The sequence below is a fragment of the Bombina bombina genome, chromosome 3, assembly GCF_027579735.1.
Source record: "Bombina bombina isolate aBomBom1 chromosome 3, aBomBom1.pri, whole genome shotgun sequence".
In the NCBI taxonomy this organism is placed as follows: domain Eukaryota; kingdom Metazoa; phylum Chordata; class Amphibia; order Anura; family Bombinatoridae; genus Bombina; species Bombina bombina.
In genome coordinates, this window is record NC_069501.1 from 235,939,718 (window position 1) to 235,955,869 (window position 16,152).

General features: G+C 37.8%; 1 protein-coding gene across 1 annotated transcript in view; it reads left to right on the forward strand.

Moving 5' to 3' along the window:
- The window catches only part of VTN (vitronectin), a 120,490-nt gene that overhangs the window by 56,792 nt on the left and 47,546 nt on the right, over window positions 1–16,152 (forward strand). The window contains exons 3-4 of the mRNA XM_053706206.1: window positions 13,361–13,663; window positions 13,833–13,972. Coding sequence (XP_053562181.1) covers window positions 13,361–13,663; window positions 13,833–13,972 — 443 coding nt within the window. The remainder of the gene's footprint in view (window positions 1–13,360; window positions 13,664–13,832; window positions 13,973–16,152) is intronic.

Sequence of the window (16,152 nt, forward strand, 5' to 3'; positions counted from 1 at the left end):
CTGCAAACTCTCCTTACAGACCTCAAAGTGCAACTGATTCGGCAGTTTGAGCGCTTGGGTAAGAGTACTAAACTCGATGAGATCCAACCTCTAGATTGTCAGCAATTACCTACAGATGTGATATTACTCTTGGAGCAGTGAGAGTGGGAGCCTGACTGTAACGAGATGCTGGAGGACAGCCTGACCTCGTGGAGTGCGGCTGCTCCGGAGATACGGGACATAGCTCAAGTGGTTCACCTACCTGGCAAATTATTACCCATGCAGAGCGACCTTCATGATTATTCAATCACCCTGCCTGATGTGTTGTGGTTGGGGGCGAGGGGCCCTAGCTACTCGATCACGACACCGCACTTACTTGTCCGGATGCTCTACACGGAGGAGAGCACTGGACGCTCATATAAGCAGTTAAACCAAGAGCCTTTGATCCTATTGCGGGTGTTTTGTTCCGGTGAAGTTGAAGTAACCGTCTGTAGTATTCTGAGCTTCGTATTTAAGTAAACAAGTATTTGCACATTGGTTATAAAGGTTAGCTCTAAAATTAGAGCTTGTTGCTCTTTTTTGTAGTAATCAGAAAACAACTTCTATGTAGCCTGATTAAACAATATGAGACATTTAATATATGATGAATTTGTATATTAACAACTGACTTAAGTGTTAATAAATATAAGGAATATTTAATATAATATATATCTTATGTTCAAGACATATATATATAACCGGAGGCCACAGATGAAAAAGAAATACTGACAAGCTCAGAATCTGAATTGGTAGAAACAAATGATTCTTCTTACTTCACGCAATCACACACAGCCTAAAATATTTACAAGTTCAGACATTCCACAGACATACAATGTTTGTTCATATTGGATGTTGCAGGTAATAGGAGATGCCCAATAATTCAGTATGGTAACAAAAACAAGCAGGTAAGAAGTTTAAAGGCTTTAGCATTGTTCGTATACGTTACCACCTTGAGGACCGTGATATTTCTGTTACCGCATTGGAAGATCCGTGTTTGGAGAGGCAGCGTGTGTGAATGCGGCTTACTTCCGGGTAGCGGTGAAAAAGTAGATCCGGCCGTTGAATGATCCAAAGTCGGTAATGACAAAGTAACGATTTGAGCATAAGAGATTCAAGACGCAGCTAGAGTAAACAAAGTAAACCACCTTGCACAGGATACAAGCAATAGGAGACCTGAGATAAGGAAAGCTACACCAGAGTAGCTAAGACTTCAATAATCAGGCAGTAAATGAGTGTTACAGGTAGTCCTTATATAGGGTGGAGACCAAATAGGAGGGGTTATAGTTAAAGGTATACCACATCTCCCCCCCTTCAAGGAAGCACCCCAGGGGTTTCCAAACTAGGTTTCTCAGGATAGCGGCGATGAAAATTTCGTAGAAGACGGGGAGTGCGAAGATCAGAATGAAGCTGCCAAGAGTTATCCTCCGAACCATAACCTTTCCATTTCACAAGATACTCTAACCTCTTCCTATGGATCCTAGAATCCAATACAGCTTCAACTTCATACTCCTCTCGATCATCAACGAGTATTGGAGGTGGTCGAGACAAGGAGAGAGACTGAGGTGAAGGAAGATATGGCTTTAACAGAGAGACATGAAAAGAGGGGTGAATCTTAAAATCCTGGGGAAGCTCTAATCTCACAGCATTGAGGTTGATTATTTTAGAAATCTTAAAAGGACCCAAATATTGATTTGCTAACTTTTTGCTAGGAACTGACAGTTTGAGATTCTTTGTCGAGAGTAGTACCAAATCTCCAATCTGATAAGCCGGGCTAGCAGTGTGATGGGTATCATATAACCTTTTTTGATAATCTTTAGCTTCCGAAAGATGTTTTTTCAGGATGTTAAGTCTTTCTTGTAGGGTAGTTGCGAAATCCAATGCTGAGGGAGAGTTCACTTGTTGAGAGGACAATGAAATAGTAGTAGGATGATATCCATAAGTAACGAAGAATGGGGATAGTTTAGTAGATGTAGAAGTAGTATTGTTATAACAGAATTCAGCCAAAGGTAAATAGGATGACCAGTCATCCTGCAGATGAGATATATAACAACGAAGATATTGCTCAAGGGTTTGGTTGAGTCGTTCTGTAAGGCCATTTGTCTGAGGGTGAAAAGCAGTCGAGTATCTAGAATCAATTTTGATTAACTTACATAGGGATCTCCAAAAATTAGAGGTAAACTGTGTACCACGATCAGTTATTATAACTTTGGGCAGTCCATGTAAGCGAACTATGTTGTCTAGGAAAACGTGAGCTGTAGTGAAAGCTGTAGGGAGACCTTTTAGGGGAATGTAATGAGCCAGTCTTGTTAAATGATCAATGACAACTAAAATAGTATTGTAATGGTGGGATTCAGATAACTCGACAATAAAGTCCATTGATATGGTACTCCAGGGTTTGTCAGGAATAGGCAGAGGAGATAAAAGACCTGATGGTCTTTTGTGTGTTAACTTGTTTCTGGCACAGGTATCACAATGTTTTACATAGTTTGTAATATAGGTATCCATGAGTGGCCACCAATAATTTCTCCTGGTTAGGTCTATAGTTTTAGAAATACCTGGATGGCCTGCTAGTGTCCCGTCATGGGTTTGTTTAAGAATAGAAGATCTAATTTGTTTGGGGATATATAGTTTAGAATTATGATAGAAAAGACCAGTCTTGGAATCTTTTTGACAGTCTATTCCATGTGGTGGTTCATGTTTTAATTCTTTTAAGATCTCCTCTTCTAAAGGTGTTAATAAACCTATAAATTTTTCTTTTGGAATGATTTGGTAAATTTGATTATGAGTGTCTTGTTCATGTAATCTAGAGAGGGCATCGGCTTTGGTATTTAAATGTCCTGGTCTGTAGGTTAAGAGAAAATCAAAACGATCAAAAAATATAGACCATCTTGCTTGTCTTGCAGACAAGGTCTTACTTGTTTTTAGAAATTCAAGATTTTTATGGTCAGTATAAATCTTAAAAGGTAGCTTAGAACCTTCTAATAAATGTCTCCAATGATCTAGAGCACGTTTTATAGCTAGAAGTTCTTTATCTCCTATGCTATAGTTTTTCTCAGCACTAGTTAACATTTTTGAATAGAAAGCAATAGGATGAATCTCAGTCTTGTTCTTATCTTGTTGTGATAAAACTGCACCGATACCTGAGTCGGATGCATCTACTTCAAGGATAAATTCTGAATCAAAATCTGGCATAACTAGAATGGGAGCTGTAGTAAAATTTTCTTTCAATTTATTAAAGGCAAGACTAGCGGATTCGGTCCACTTAAATCTTTGTTTTTCACTAGTGAGTGTTGTTAATGGTTTAACGATTGAAGAGAAATTTTTTATAAACTTCCTATAAAAATTCGCAAAACCAATGAATCGTTGTACAGATTTTGTGGAAGTAGGAGTAGGCCAATTTAGAATTGCTGATACCTTCTCCGGATCCATTTGAATTTTGTTGGGACTGATGATGTAACCCAAGAATTTTATTTCTGTGACATGAAAGGAACATTTTTCCAGTTTAGCATATAGTTTGTGTTCTTTTAAACGAGTTAATACCCAGCGTACATGTTTTTCATGCTCTTGAGGTGTTCTAGAATAAATTAATATGTCGTCAAGGTATATTATGACACAAACGTCTATCAGGTCACGAAAGATCTCATTTATAAAAAACTGAAAAGTTGCCGGAGCATTACTCAGACCAAAAGGCATTACATTATATTGGAAAAGGCCATATCTGGTCCTGAATGCCGTTTTCCATTCGTGACCTTCTTTAATTCTAATCAAATTATAAGCTCCCTTTAAATCTAATTTGGTGTAAATAGTTGCACCAGTTAGACGTTCCAAAAGTTCAGGTATTAAAGGTAACGGGTATCTGTTTTTTATTGTGATGTTATTTAAAGCTCTATAATCAATAATAGGTCTTATGGTACCATCCTTGTTTCTTACTAGAAACATACCTGCAGCTGCAGGGGATGTGGAGTGTGAAATAAATCCCTTACGTAAATTTTCGTCTAAGTAGTTTCTTATATACTGGAGTTCCTCTTGAGAGAGGGGATAGATCTTACCATGAGGGATTTTGGAACCAGGTATTATATCGATAGGACAGTCAAACTCCCTATGAGGTGGAAGGTTTTCTGCCTCTTTTAAATTAAATACATCTGCCAAATCCTGATAACACGAGGGTAAACCAATATCAAGTGACGCTATGGTTTGATGTGGATAACAAGTTTGGGAACAAAAAGCAGAATCTAATGTTACCTTATTTGAAACCCAATTTATGTGAGGGTTGTGTTTCTTCAACCAAGGATAGCCTAGGATGAGAGTATGCTGATGAATGGTTATGAGATCAAAAGATAAATATTCAGTGTGTCCCTGCAATGATGTTATAAGCAGGGGAATAGTATGATGTGTAATAGGTCCTTGTTCTATTAATGAACCATCTATCAGCTTAATAGATACAGGATTTTGTTTACAAATAGTAGGTATTCGATTTTTATTTACATAAGTGGAATCAATGTAATTTCCGGATGCTCCTGAATCAATTAATGCCTTGGTTTGGATATTTTTCTGGTCCCACTGTAAAGAAATAGACAAAGTCATGTGTGTATCATTAGCTATGCTGTAAATAAAGTCACTGGTTTTTTTCTTACCATACTTTTGTTTTTTCAACAAAGGACAAATAGATACTACATGTTCTTTTTGAGCACAATATAAACAGAGATTTTCCAACCTCCTTCTAATTTTTTCCTCTGGTGGCAGAGGTCCTCTAAGTACACCAATCTCCATAGGGGTAGCACTGCCATGAGCTTTGTCATGACTTGTTGTGACTTGGTAAGGTCTTCTATATGAGGTATCATTAGAGGCCTTTTCTGCCCTCCTTTCTCTCAAACGACGATCTAAAGATGTACTTAATTTAATAAGACCATCAAGGGTATCTGGGATCTCAAGACGTGAAAGTTCATCTTTAAGTGTTTCAGATAAACCTAAACGATATTGATTTTTCAAACTGATTTCATTCCACTGAGAGTCCTCTGCCCACATCTGAAACTCAGTGGTATAATCCTCCACATTTCTCTTACCTTGTTTTAAAGACCTCAATCTCATTTCAGCATTTATTTGAGAATTTGAGTCTTGATATAGACTAGTTAAAGCAGAAAAAAAATCTTGTAATGAATCCAGAATATTGTTATTGTTTTCAAAAAACCTATTAGCCCAAGTCCTGGGTTCACCTTGTAGGAAAGATATTGTGGTACAAACTTTAATCCGCTCAGTATGATAAGTCTTAGGTCTAAGAGAAAATAATAAATTACAGGCATTCTTAAATTCCCTGAACTCAGAACGTTTCCCTGAAAAAGGTTGTGGATAATTAATATGAGGTTCAGGTGGGTCATGAGGCTTTTGTGTAACAAAATCTTTAACTATAATTTTCAGTGCAGCATTTTCAGTCTGCACTTCTGTCACAGCTCTTGCTAAATAATCAAGTTTAAGGTAAACATTATTAAACTCCTTTTTTATTTCATTAGGATCCATAATGTTTAATTAATTCAAAATTCGGTTTTTTGGGCCTGATTATTATGTAGTATTCTGAGCTTCGTATTTAAGTAAACAAGTATTTGCACATTGGTTATAAAGGTTAGCTCTAAAATTAGAGCTTGTTGCTCTTTTTTGTAGTAATCAGAAAACAACTTCTATGTAGCCTGATTAAACAATATGAGACATTTAATATATGATGAATTTGTATATTAACAACTGACTTAAGTGTTAATAAATATAAGGAATATTTAATATAATATATATCTTATGTTCAAGACATATATATATAACCGGAGGCCACAGATGAAAAAGAAATACTGACAAGCTCAGAATCTGAATTGGTAGAAACAAATGATTCTTCTTACTTCACGCAATCACACACAGCCTAAAATATTTACAAGTTCAGACATTCCACAGACATACAATGTTTGTTCATATTGGATGTTGCAGGTAATAGGAGATGCCCAATAATTCAGTATGGTAACAAAAACAAGCAGGTAAGAAGTTTAAAGGCTTTAGCATTGTTCGTATACGTTACCACCTTGAGGACCGTGATATTTCTGTTACCGCATTGGAAGATCCGTGTTTGGAGAGGCAGCGTGTGTGAATGCGGCTTACTTCCGGGTAGCGGTGAAAAAGTAGATCCGGCCGTTGAATGATCCAAAGTCGGTAATGACAAAGTAACGATTTGAGCATAAGAGATTCAAGACGCAGCTAGAGTAAACAAAGTAAACCACCTTGCACAGGATACAAGCAATAGGAGACCTGAGATAAGGAAAGCTACACCAGAGTAGCTAAGACTTCAATAATCAGGCAGTAAATGAGTGTTACAGGTAGTCCTTATATAGGGTGGAGACCAAATAGGAGGGGTTATAGTTAAAGGTATACCACACCGTCAGGGGTACCTCATCAAGTTTTTTTTCTGCTGAAACCCCACTGAGACATATATTCTGGCACTTTGATGTGGGGTTGGACAATATATATTTAACAACAGAGACTACCTTGGTCGGTTTTGATATCGCAAATGGCCTTTTTGGGAGACTCCCTAGATAGCTGTGGGACTTATAGTTAAGTTTATAGTGAGACATAGGTTACTGTTTATTTTTACTTACAAAAATGTTCATGTCATGTTATAAGTTCTATACAGAGTCTTTGCGGGATTTTAAGTGGTTTTCTGTAATGTTCCAGAGAAATGTCACATATCCTATAGGTGAGAGCAATTTATTAATGTTCTGAGTGCCCCAAGGCTCCCACAACTTATTGAGGAACAGGTTGGAACTATATGATATCTCCAATTGTTGAAAGAAGTAGCCCTATTCAACTCTGTAACACATATCCCTTATGTTTTAATATTGCCCAATTATTTGTGATAGTTGAACGGGATTATAGTGAATACTTCCCCAAAATAAAAATCCTCCCCATAGTTGTTTCTTGTTCGTCATAGAGGTCCAAAGTGACTTCCTTTAGTGTAGGGGGATTAAAACGTAAGGTTATTGTTAAATAGGAACTGATATGTGAGACAGACGCTATTAATATATCTGAGTGTTTGAATTGTTGTGATATTTGGTGTGAAAGAAATGTTCTCTTTAGTAATGAGCTGCAAGATTCTAATTATTTTCCCTTCCTGATGATAGACATTGAATAGCAGGTTCACTTATAATTTTACATAAGCATTTGAGAGGGCATTTGTTTAAAAAATAACTAGGTAGAAATACATAATCTTAGTGTACCTGTAATTTATTGCTTGAATTGCAGGCTAAAATTGAAGCAAGACATATATTCTTACAGATATGTTTCTGTAACTGTATGTAATCTTCAGCCCTATTTACCTCTGTAGCTCATATTTAGTTTTGCCTAATTCTTAGGAATAGCTGAACATGCTTATAGCAATTACTTATCCTCATATAATAATATTCCCCTCTTTAGTTGCTTTTTACTGGCCATGGTAATCCAAACGCGACTTCCTCTAAAAGAGATTCATACTTAAAGCCACTGTTTAGAATTTTACGCCAGCATTTGAGAGGGCCCCTGCTTTAAAAATAGTTGGGTAGAAGTACATAATCTTACATTACCTGTCACTTATTGCTTGATCGGCATGCTAAAATTGAAGCGGGTCAGTTATTAGCGAAAAGTAGGTTTCTGTAACTGTGTGTAGTCTATAGTCCTATTTAACTTTGTAGCACATATCCCTTATATTTTAAATTTTGCCTACTTGTTATTGATAGTTGAATATGTTTATAGTAAATATATATTCTCATACAATATAGATTCCCTCTTTAATTGCTCTTTAATGGCCATAGTAGTTTAAACACGACTTCTCCTAAAGGAGATTAATACTTAAGGTCACTGTTAAATGGGCGCAGAGCTATGTGTCAGATATTATTGTTATATTTGGAAATCTAGATGAACGTGATATTTGTTATGCAAGAAATTATTTCTTTAGCATTGAGTTGTAAGAGTATAATAAGCCCTGCTGCTAAGAGAAGAGGTAAATACTGTCTCATTAATTGCTTTTCATCACTTGGATTATTTGCTTAATCTACAGTAGGATAGTCATTGTTGCAAAAATGTTTCTGAAATTGTATGCAACTCTTAGATGTCTGTATTTGTTTATTAACCTTAATAAAAATATTTAAAAAAAAAAAAAAATTATAAAATGATACATACTTACCATAAGACACCCATCCACATATAGCAGACAGCCAAACCAGTACTGAAACAAATCAGTAGAGGTAATGGTAGAGGAGTATAACATCGATCTGTAAAGGGAGGCAGCAGATGAATCCCTGCGACCGATTTACAGAGAGCCCTAGAATAGGTTTCCCATAGGCGAAAACATGGTATCATCAGGCAATACTCCATTCACATCCCTCATACAAACACTGTACTTTGAGAAAAATTGGGCTTCAAAATGCCTATAAGCTCCTTTCACAGAAGAAATCAAGCACATCTTGCTTCACCACCTCCTAAGGAGGCAAAGTTTGTAAAAACTGAGGTATGAGTGAGGTGGGAGGTGTATTTATAGGCATTTTAAGGTTTGGGAAACTTTGCCCCCTCCTGGTAGGAATGTATATCCCATACGTCACTAGCTCATGGACTCTTGCCAGTTACATGAAAGAAATATATACATGTGAAGGGTTATTTAGGGATTCCTGACAGATATCAGTGTTACAATGTAACTTTCGCTAATTTTGACAAAAAATGGTTTGGAAATAGCAAAGTGCTACTTGTACTTATTGCCATATAACTTGCAAAAAAAAGCAAAGAACATGTAAACATTGGGTATCTGTAAACTCAGGGCAAAATGTAGAAACTATTTAGTTTTTTGGTAGTTGTAGATGTGTAACAGATTTTGGGGGTCAAAGTTAGAAAAAGTATGTTTTTTTAAATTTTTATCATATTTTATATTTTTTTATATAGTAAATTATATGATATGATGAAAATAATGGTATCTTTAGAAAGTCCATTTAATGGCGAGAAAAACGGTATATAATATGTGTGGGTACAGTAAATGGGTAAGAGGAAAATTACAGCTAGACACAAACACCGCAGAAATGTAAAAACACCCCTGGTCCCTAACAGGCTTAAAAACATTTAGGGCTCGATGATATATTCTTTGCCAGCTCAAACCTACTTTTTCTCGCCGACTCTCGCAGGGCTAACCCAGTGCAATAATCGTAAAAAAGGAGCAGTCCCTGCGAGTGGAGAGATGGCTACTATTAAAAGTATAGAAGATAGCAGGGAGCAGGTGGAGCACTTTAACCCCTTAAGGACCAAGGACGTACGCCGTACGTCCTCAAAAAAAAAAATGACTTAACGACTGAGGACGTATGGTGTACGTCCTTGGTCTTGGAAAGCGGTGGAAGCGATCCTGATCAAAAAATAATAAAAAATATATTTTATTGTAAACTGGGTACTGGCAGACAACTGCCAGTACCCAAGATGGCTACCAATACGTTAGAGGGGAAGGGTTAGAGAGCTGTTTGTGGGGGATCAGGGAGGTTGGGGGCTAAGGGGGGATCCTACAGAGCAGCATGTGTAAATATGCTTATTTAAAAAAACAAAAAAACAAAGATAGCTTTTATTTTAGTACTGGAAGACTATTTGCCAGTACTTAACATGGCGAGGACAATTGTGGGGTGGGGTAGGGAAGAGAGCTGTTTGGGAGGGATCAGGGGGTGTAATGTGTCAGGTGGGAGGCTGATCTCTACACTAAAGCTAAAATTAATCCTGCAAACTCCCTACAAGCTACCTAATTAACCCCTTCACTGCTAGCCATAATACACGTGTGATGCGCAGCGGGATTTAGCGGCCTTCTAATTACAAAAAAGCAAAGCCAAAGCCATATATGTCTGCTATTTCTCAACAAAGGGGATCCCAGAGAAGCATTTACAACCATTTGTGCCATAATTGCACAAGCTGTTTGTAAATAATTTCAGTGAGAAACCTAAAGTTTGTGAAAAATTTTATGTTTTTTTTTATTTGATCGCATTTGATGGTGAAATGGTGGCATGAAATATACCAAAATGGGCCTATATCAATACTTTGGGTTGTCTACTACACTACACTAAAGCTAAAATTAACCCTACAAGCTACCTAATTAATCCCTGCACTGCTGGGCATAATACACGTGTGATGCGCAGCAGCATTTAGCGACCTTCTAATTACCAAAAAGCAACACCAAAGCCATATATGTCTGCTATTTCTCAACAAAGGGGATCCCAGAGAAGCATTTACAACCATTTGTGCCATAATTGCACAAGTTGTTTGTAAATGCTTTCTGTGAGAAACCTAAAATTGTGAAAAAAATTACGTTTTTTTTAATTTGATCGCATTTGGCGGTGAAATGGTGGCATGAAATATACCAAAATGGGCCTAGATCAATACTTGGGGTTGTCTACTACAATACATCAAAGCTAAAATTAACCCTACAAGCTCCCTACATGCTCCCTAATTAACCCCTTCACTGCTGGGCATAATACACGTGTGGTGCGCAGTGGCATTTAGCGGCCTTCTAATTTCAAAAAAGCACCCCCAAAGCCATATATGTCTGCTATTTATGAACAAAGGGGATCCCAGAGAAGCATTTACAACCATTTATGCCATAATTGCACAAGTTGTTTGTAAATAATTTCAGTGAGAACCCTAAAATTTGTGAAAAAATTTGTGAAAAAGTGAACAATTTTTTTTATTTGATCGCATTTGGTGGTGAAATGGTGGCATGAAATATACCAAAATGGGCCTAGATCAATACTTTGGGATGTCTTCTAAAAAAAATATATACATGTCAAGGAATATTTAGGGATTCCTGAAAGATATTAGTGTCCCAATGTAACTAGCGCTAATTTTGAAAAAAAGTGGTTTGGAAATAGCAAAGTGCTACTTGTATTTATTGCCCTATAATTTGCAAAAAAAACAAAGAACATGTAAAAATTGATATTTCTAAACTCAGGACAAATTTTGGAAACTATTTAGCATGGGTGTTTTTGGTGGTTGTAGATGTGTAACAGATTTTGGGGGTCAAAGTTAGAAAAAGTGTGTTTTTTTCCATTTGTTCATCATATTTTATAATTTTTTTATAGTAAATTATAACATATGATGAAAATAATGGTATCTTTAGAAATTCCATTTAATGGTGAGAAAAACGGTATATAATGTGTGTGGGTACAGTAAATGAGTAAGAGGAAAATTACAGCTAAACACAAACACCGCAAAAAACGGACAGAAAATGGAAAAGTGCTGTGGTCATTAAGGGGTTAAAATGAAAATCCTGCAGCCAATATAACTCACATTACACTGCTTTCTGCTTATAGCATCTTACATTTGCCCATATTTTAGTATGCCTTTGTTTTTCTGTTGGGGTTATAAGTGTTCGTATTGTTTTGAGAAAAGCTACCGTCAGTACCGTCAGGCAGATGGATATTAGAATATATGAGAAAGGGTACGCACAAACGCAGCGCACCCAATAGTGCTAATGAGGCAGACTGGAACTTTGTAATGGTCCAACTCACTGTGGATGGCACACAGGGCACATAGACACGGGCTTGATCAGCAATACATCAAAGGTGCCTACTTTTTGTTACTAAAAAGAGCTACCATAGCCTAGTAAAGTCCAGGGATTGACCATCCTTTATCAGAGAGCGGCCACCATATTATTGGAACCCAAAGACTTTTTCACTGTATTGTTTTGTTATATTCTGCCAATATCTGTTTTGGGATATATGGTTGTTTTATAATTTTGTGACATTTTTTTTCATATGTTTATTTTATAGTAAATATTATTCATATATGTTTTTTAGTAGTATACACTTAGGAAGCGCTCCCTATGGGATTGATGCCTAGTTGCATTTTTCCTTGACATTTATTTTTTGAGAAAAGCTCGCCACCTTTTAGGAGGCGAGAAAAAACTGTGAGATTTGCAATGCGAAAATCTTTATAGAATTACGCTGGGATTAGTGAGACATTTTCATATACGCCCATGGAACGCCCATGTTCAGCCCATTTTGCGAAAAAATATTTACGCTTTGCATTTTGTATTTATAAGTTCATATTTCTGTGTGATTTTTTCACATCCAGTGTACTACAATTACGGTTTACGCTGTGCATATTTAATTTGATTTATTCCTGTGTAAATTACATACAAATTTTACTTTTTTGTTAACATACGATTTTTTGGTAAAGAATTTTGTTACGATTTTTGATGCACCTTAACAATACAATTTTTCCCTGCTTATTTTTCTGTGAATGGTTCAAATATTTGTTTTGTATGAAGTTTAAAATACGAATTTAATTGTGCATTTTTCATATGAAAATGCAGTATACGCCCCTTAGTGAGACACCCTGTTTTCAGGGTAAACGTGGCTTTAGGTCATTCCACCAGGGAAATAGAAGGACTGGCGAGCATTCTTTAATAATCTCGCCAGCCCAGAGAGCTTTCAATCATCGAGCCCTTAGAATTGGCTGATAGTGATATTCTATAGCAACACAACAGAAATGTCATGCAATTACTACTGTCTTTCCCTAATCCTTTTTTTTTTTTTATTGCCCCTTTAAAGGGACACTGTACTGAAATGTTTCTGTCATTTATATAAAAGAGCCACATTTAAACACATAGGAATTTTTAACTGATAAATATGGAGTAAAGGCTGGTTACTTTTACATTTAAACGAATCTACCAGCATCAGTTGGGCACTCCTTACAAATACTGAAAGCATTATCAGTAAGTACCTATCAGCCGGTTAGCTTTAGGAGGAGGTACACAACCGATACAGCTGTATTCACTTCACAGTTTTCTTCAGGCAAAAGAAAAAAAGAGAAAAAAATCAACATATTTATTTACTGCTCTTTCATACAACTTTTGAGTACAGTGTCCTCTTAAAGGGGCACTAAAGTAATTTTAAAAGCTTAGTATTGAGGTTATTCCCTGCATCCATCTAATGGCACCGTGTTGAAATCTAACTTTCACTGCATTCCATTGCTGAAGTGTGTTTGTATATGTGCAGCAATTCATCTTCGGATACCTGCAATATACCTGCAAGATTGCACTCATAATTAGAGGGAGGTGCATTAAATGTAGTTAGTGTTTAATGCTGAGTGACACCTTAAACTCCAGATATAGATAGATAGATAGATAGATAGATAGATAGATAGATAGATAGATAGATAGATAGATAGATAGATATAAAAAAATCATCAATCTTTAAAATATAATATATCTTTGCTCCTTAAGGGGGTTAAACTGTTACATAAATGAGGTTATAAAATGTAATTTGTTGATGAAAACACTGTAAAAGCTTTCATCTGTATGCTTTTTTTTCTTCTTCAGAAACCCGAGGGGATATATTTGAAACCCCTGAAGATTATGAATACTATGAGATTGTATCAGGAATTCCTGCAGTGGAAAACTCAGTTGATGATGTGGTAACCCCCTACCCTGATATCAAAAAAACAACTACAATTACAGAGATAAATGGTGCCACAGAAACGGTATCGACACCTGAGCCTACAACTCCAGAACCAACTACAGATCAGCATGAAGAGCCTTCTGATAAAGACAAGGAGACCTGCAGTGGGGAACCCTTTAATGCATTTACCAAGTTAAAAAATGGCACCACCTTTGCCTTTCGAGGTAATATGTGATAGAAAAGATGGGATATGAAACCCAAACAAATTATTTTGTGATTCAGACAGAGGATAAAATTGTACAATTTAAACACAGCTACATTTTTCAGTTGTTTTGACTTGAAAGCACATACAGTTATAATCTAAATTAAAACGCCCGTTGTACCCTCCCACAGGAAAATATGTTTTTGGACTTGATGAAGACAGTGTACTAAATGGATATCCCAAGCTAATTAAGGATGTCTTTGGCATAGATGGCCCTATTGATGCTGCCTTCACTCGCAGTAATTGCCAAGGAAAGACCTATCTGTTTAAGGTGAGTACATGGTATTTAGGGATATGAAACTCAACTTTTCTTTTATGATTCAGATAGAGCAAGCATACCTAGATATGCTTGGGAGCAGCAATGCACTGGAAGCTGGGTGCTAATTGGTGGCTGCACATGTATGCCTCTTGTCACTGGCTCACCTGAAGTGTTCAAGGGAAACTAAAGTCAAAATTAAACTTTTATGATTCAGATAGATTCAGATAGAGCAACAATTTTAAACAACTTTCCTTTTATTAATAAAATGTGCACAGTTTTTTTATATTTACACTTTTGTAAATGTGTTGAGCTTGCAGGGATATTAATTTACCTTACATTATCTTTCTATACACACACACAATGTCTCCTTATGTTATCTCTGTTTGTATACTTTTCATACAATTGAAAATAAACATTTGAGAATTTATCTGTACGACCCCCCGTCGATAATCCAAGAAAAGGGACATGTCCGAGCAATGCCGTGAACGGCGATGTCTCTCCCATAGAAGTTAATGGGAGAGCGTGACGTCACCACCCGCATTGCTGACATAGCTGCTCATCGACATATTGCTGCGTCAGGGGGCCCTATTTAAAGTGGGCCTACACAGCGCAGGCAGTGCGCTCCCTGAAACTGAAATTAGTTTCTGTGTAGGCACACTCCAATTATTGCCGTGGGGACCTATGTTTTATTACACGTACTCTAACTACCACACGTGATGTAGTCTCAACAGCTGATAGCTAGCGAGACATACATGGCCACTACCCTCCTCACAACCTGCACTTCGCTGATTTGAATATATCGATCTTGTGTCCATGTGTCCCAATCAAAGTGCAGGCTAATCCCACTAGCATGCCCCGGTTACTCCCCCTGATCGCCTACACCTACGTCACACCTAACCTACACTCCCCCTGCACCGCTCAGCTAACTCCCCCTGACCTCCTACACCTACGTCACACCTAACCTACACTCCCCCTGCACCGCTCAGCTATCTCCCCCTGGCCTCCTACACCTACGTCACACATAACCTACACTCCCCCTGCACCGCTCAGCTAACTCCCCCTGACCTCCTACACCTACGTCACACATAACCTACACTCCCCCTGCACCGCTCAGCTAACTCCCCCTGACCTCCTACACCTACGTCACACCTAACCTACACTCCCCCTGCACCGCTCAGCTAACTCCCCCTGACCTCCTACACCTACGTCACACATAACCTACACTCCCCCTGCACCACCCTGCTAACTCACCCTGACCTCCTACACCTACATCACCCCCCCCCCCCCCGAATTCTCAGTTAGTCCCTAATACCCCTTACAATGATGTAATGTCTAACCTACACCCTCCCTGGTACACCTCAGCTAATTCCCACATACTGGCTACTTTCAAAAAACAACTCGCTATAATAAACTATGATAAACAATAAACCTCCCTATAAGAACTATGAAGCTATGTCACAATGTTTAAATAAGGTGTCACAAAGATGCACTAAAACACCGGCGGCCGGCCTCCAGAGGGCCAGCAAAACCTTTCTGGCCTATCTTGCGGTTTTACTTTGCGCTTAACAGACCTCTGGTTAATCAAACGAAATGTGCCCCAATTGCACCAAAATAAAGTGCACAGTTCCTTAAAAAGAATAAAAAAATATCACGCTTGCAAAAGCACAATATTGTGCTCCACTCGTAATCTATGCCAAACTCAGCTATGTCAAAAACTAAAGATTAGGGGGTCGATCCGATAAAAATCGTCGCCCGCAAAAGCCGGCGACGCCAATATTTACGCTGGTTTGGTATCACATATACGGCGTAACCTAGAAGTTACGCCCGTATATTTCTGCCGTCGCCCGCAGTTTTTTGGGCCATAGGCAGGTATACCAAACCAGCGCAGTTTGGTATCCAATATGCAGCGTAAGGACTTACGTGGCGAAAATGGAGAAATTTTACTCCATTTTCACCTCGCCACAAAAAGCAGCCGTAAGAAGCCTTACGCTGACTATTGGAGCCCCGTAACTCTCTAAACTAACTAGAAAAGAAACCTAACACCTAACGCATGCGCAATGTCTATCTACCTGTCACCCGCGATCTGCTAAATAAAACCTAACACCTAATGCATGCGCAATGTCTATCTACCTGTCAACCGCGATCCCCCCCCCCCCCGAAATCCCTAATAAAGTTATTAACCCCTAAAACCG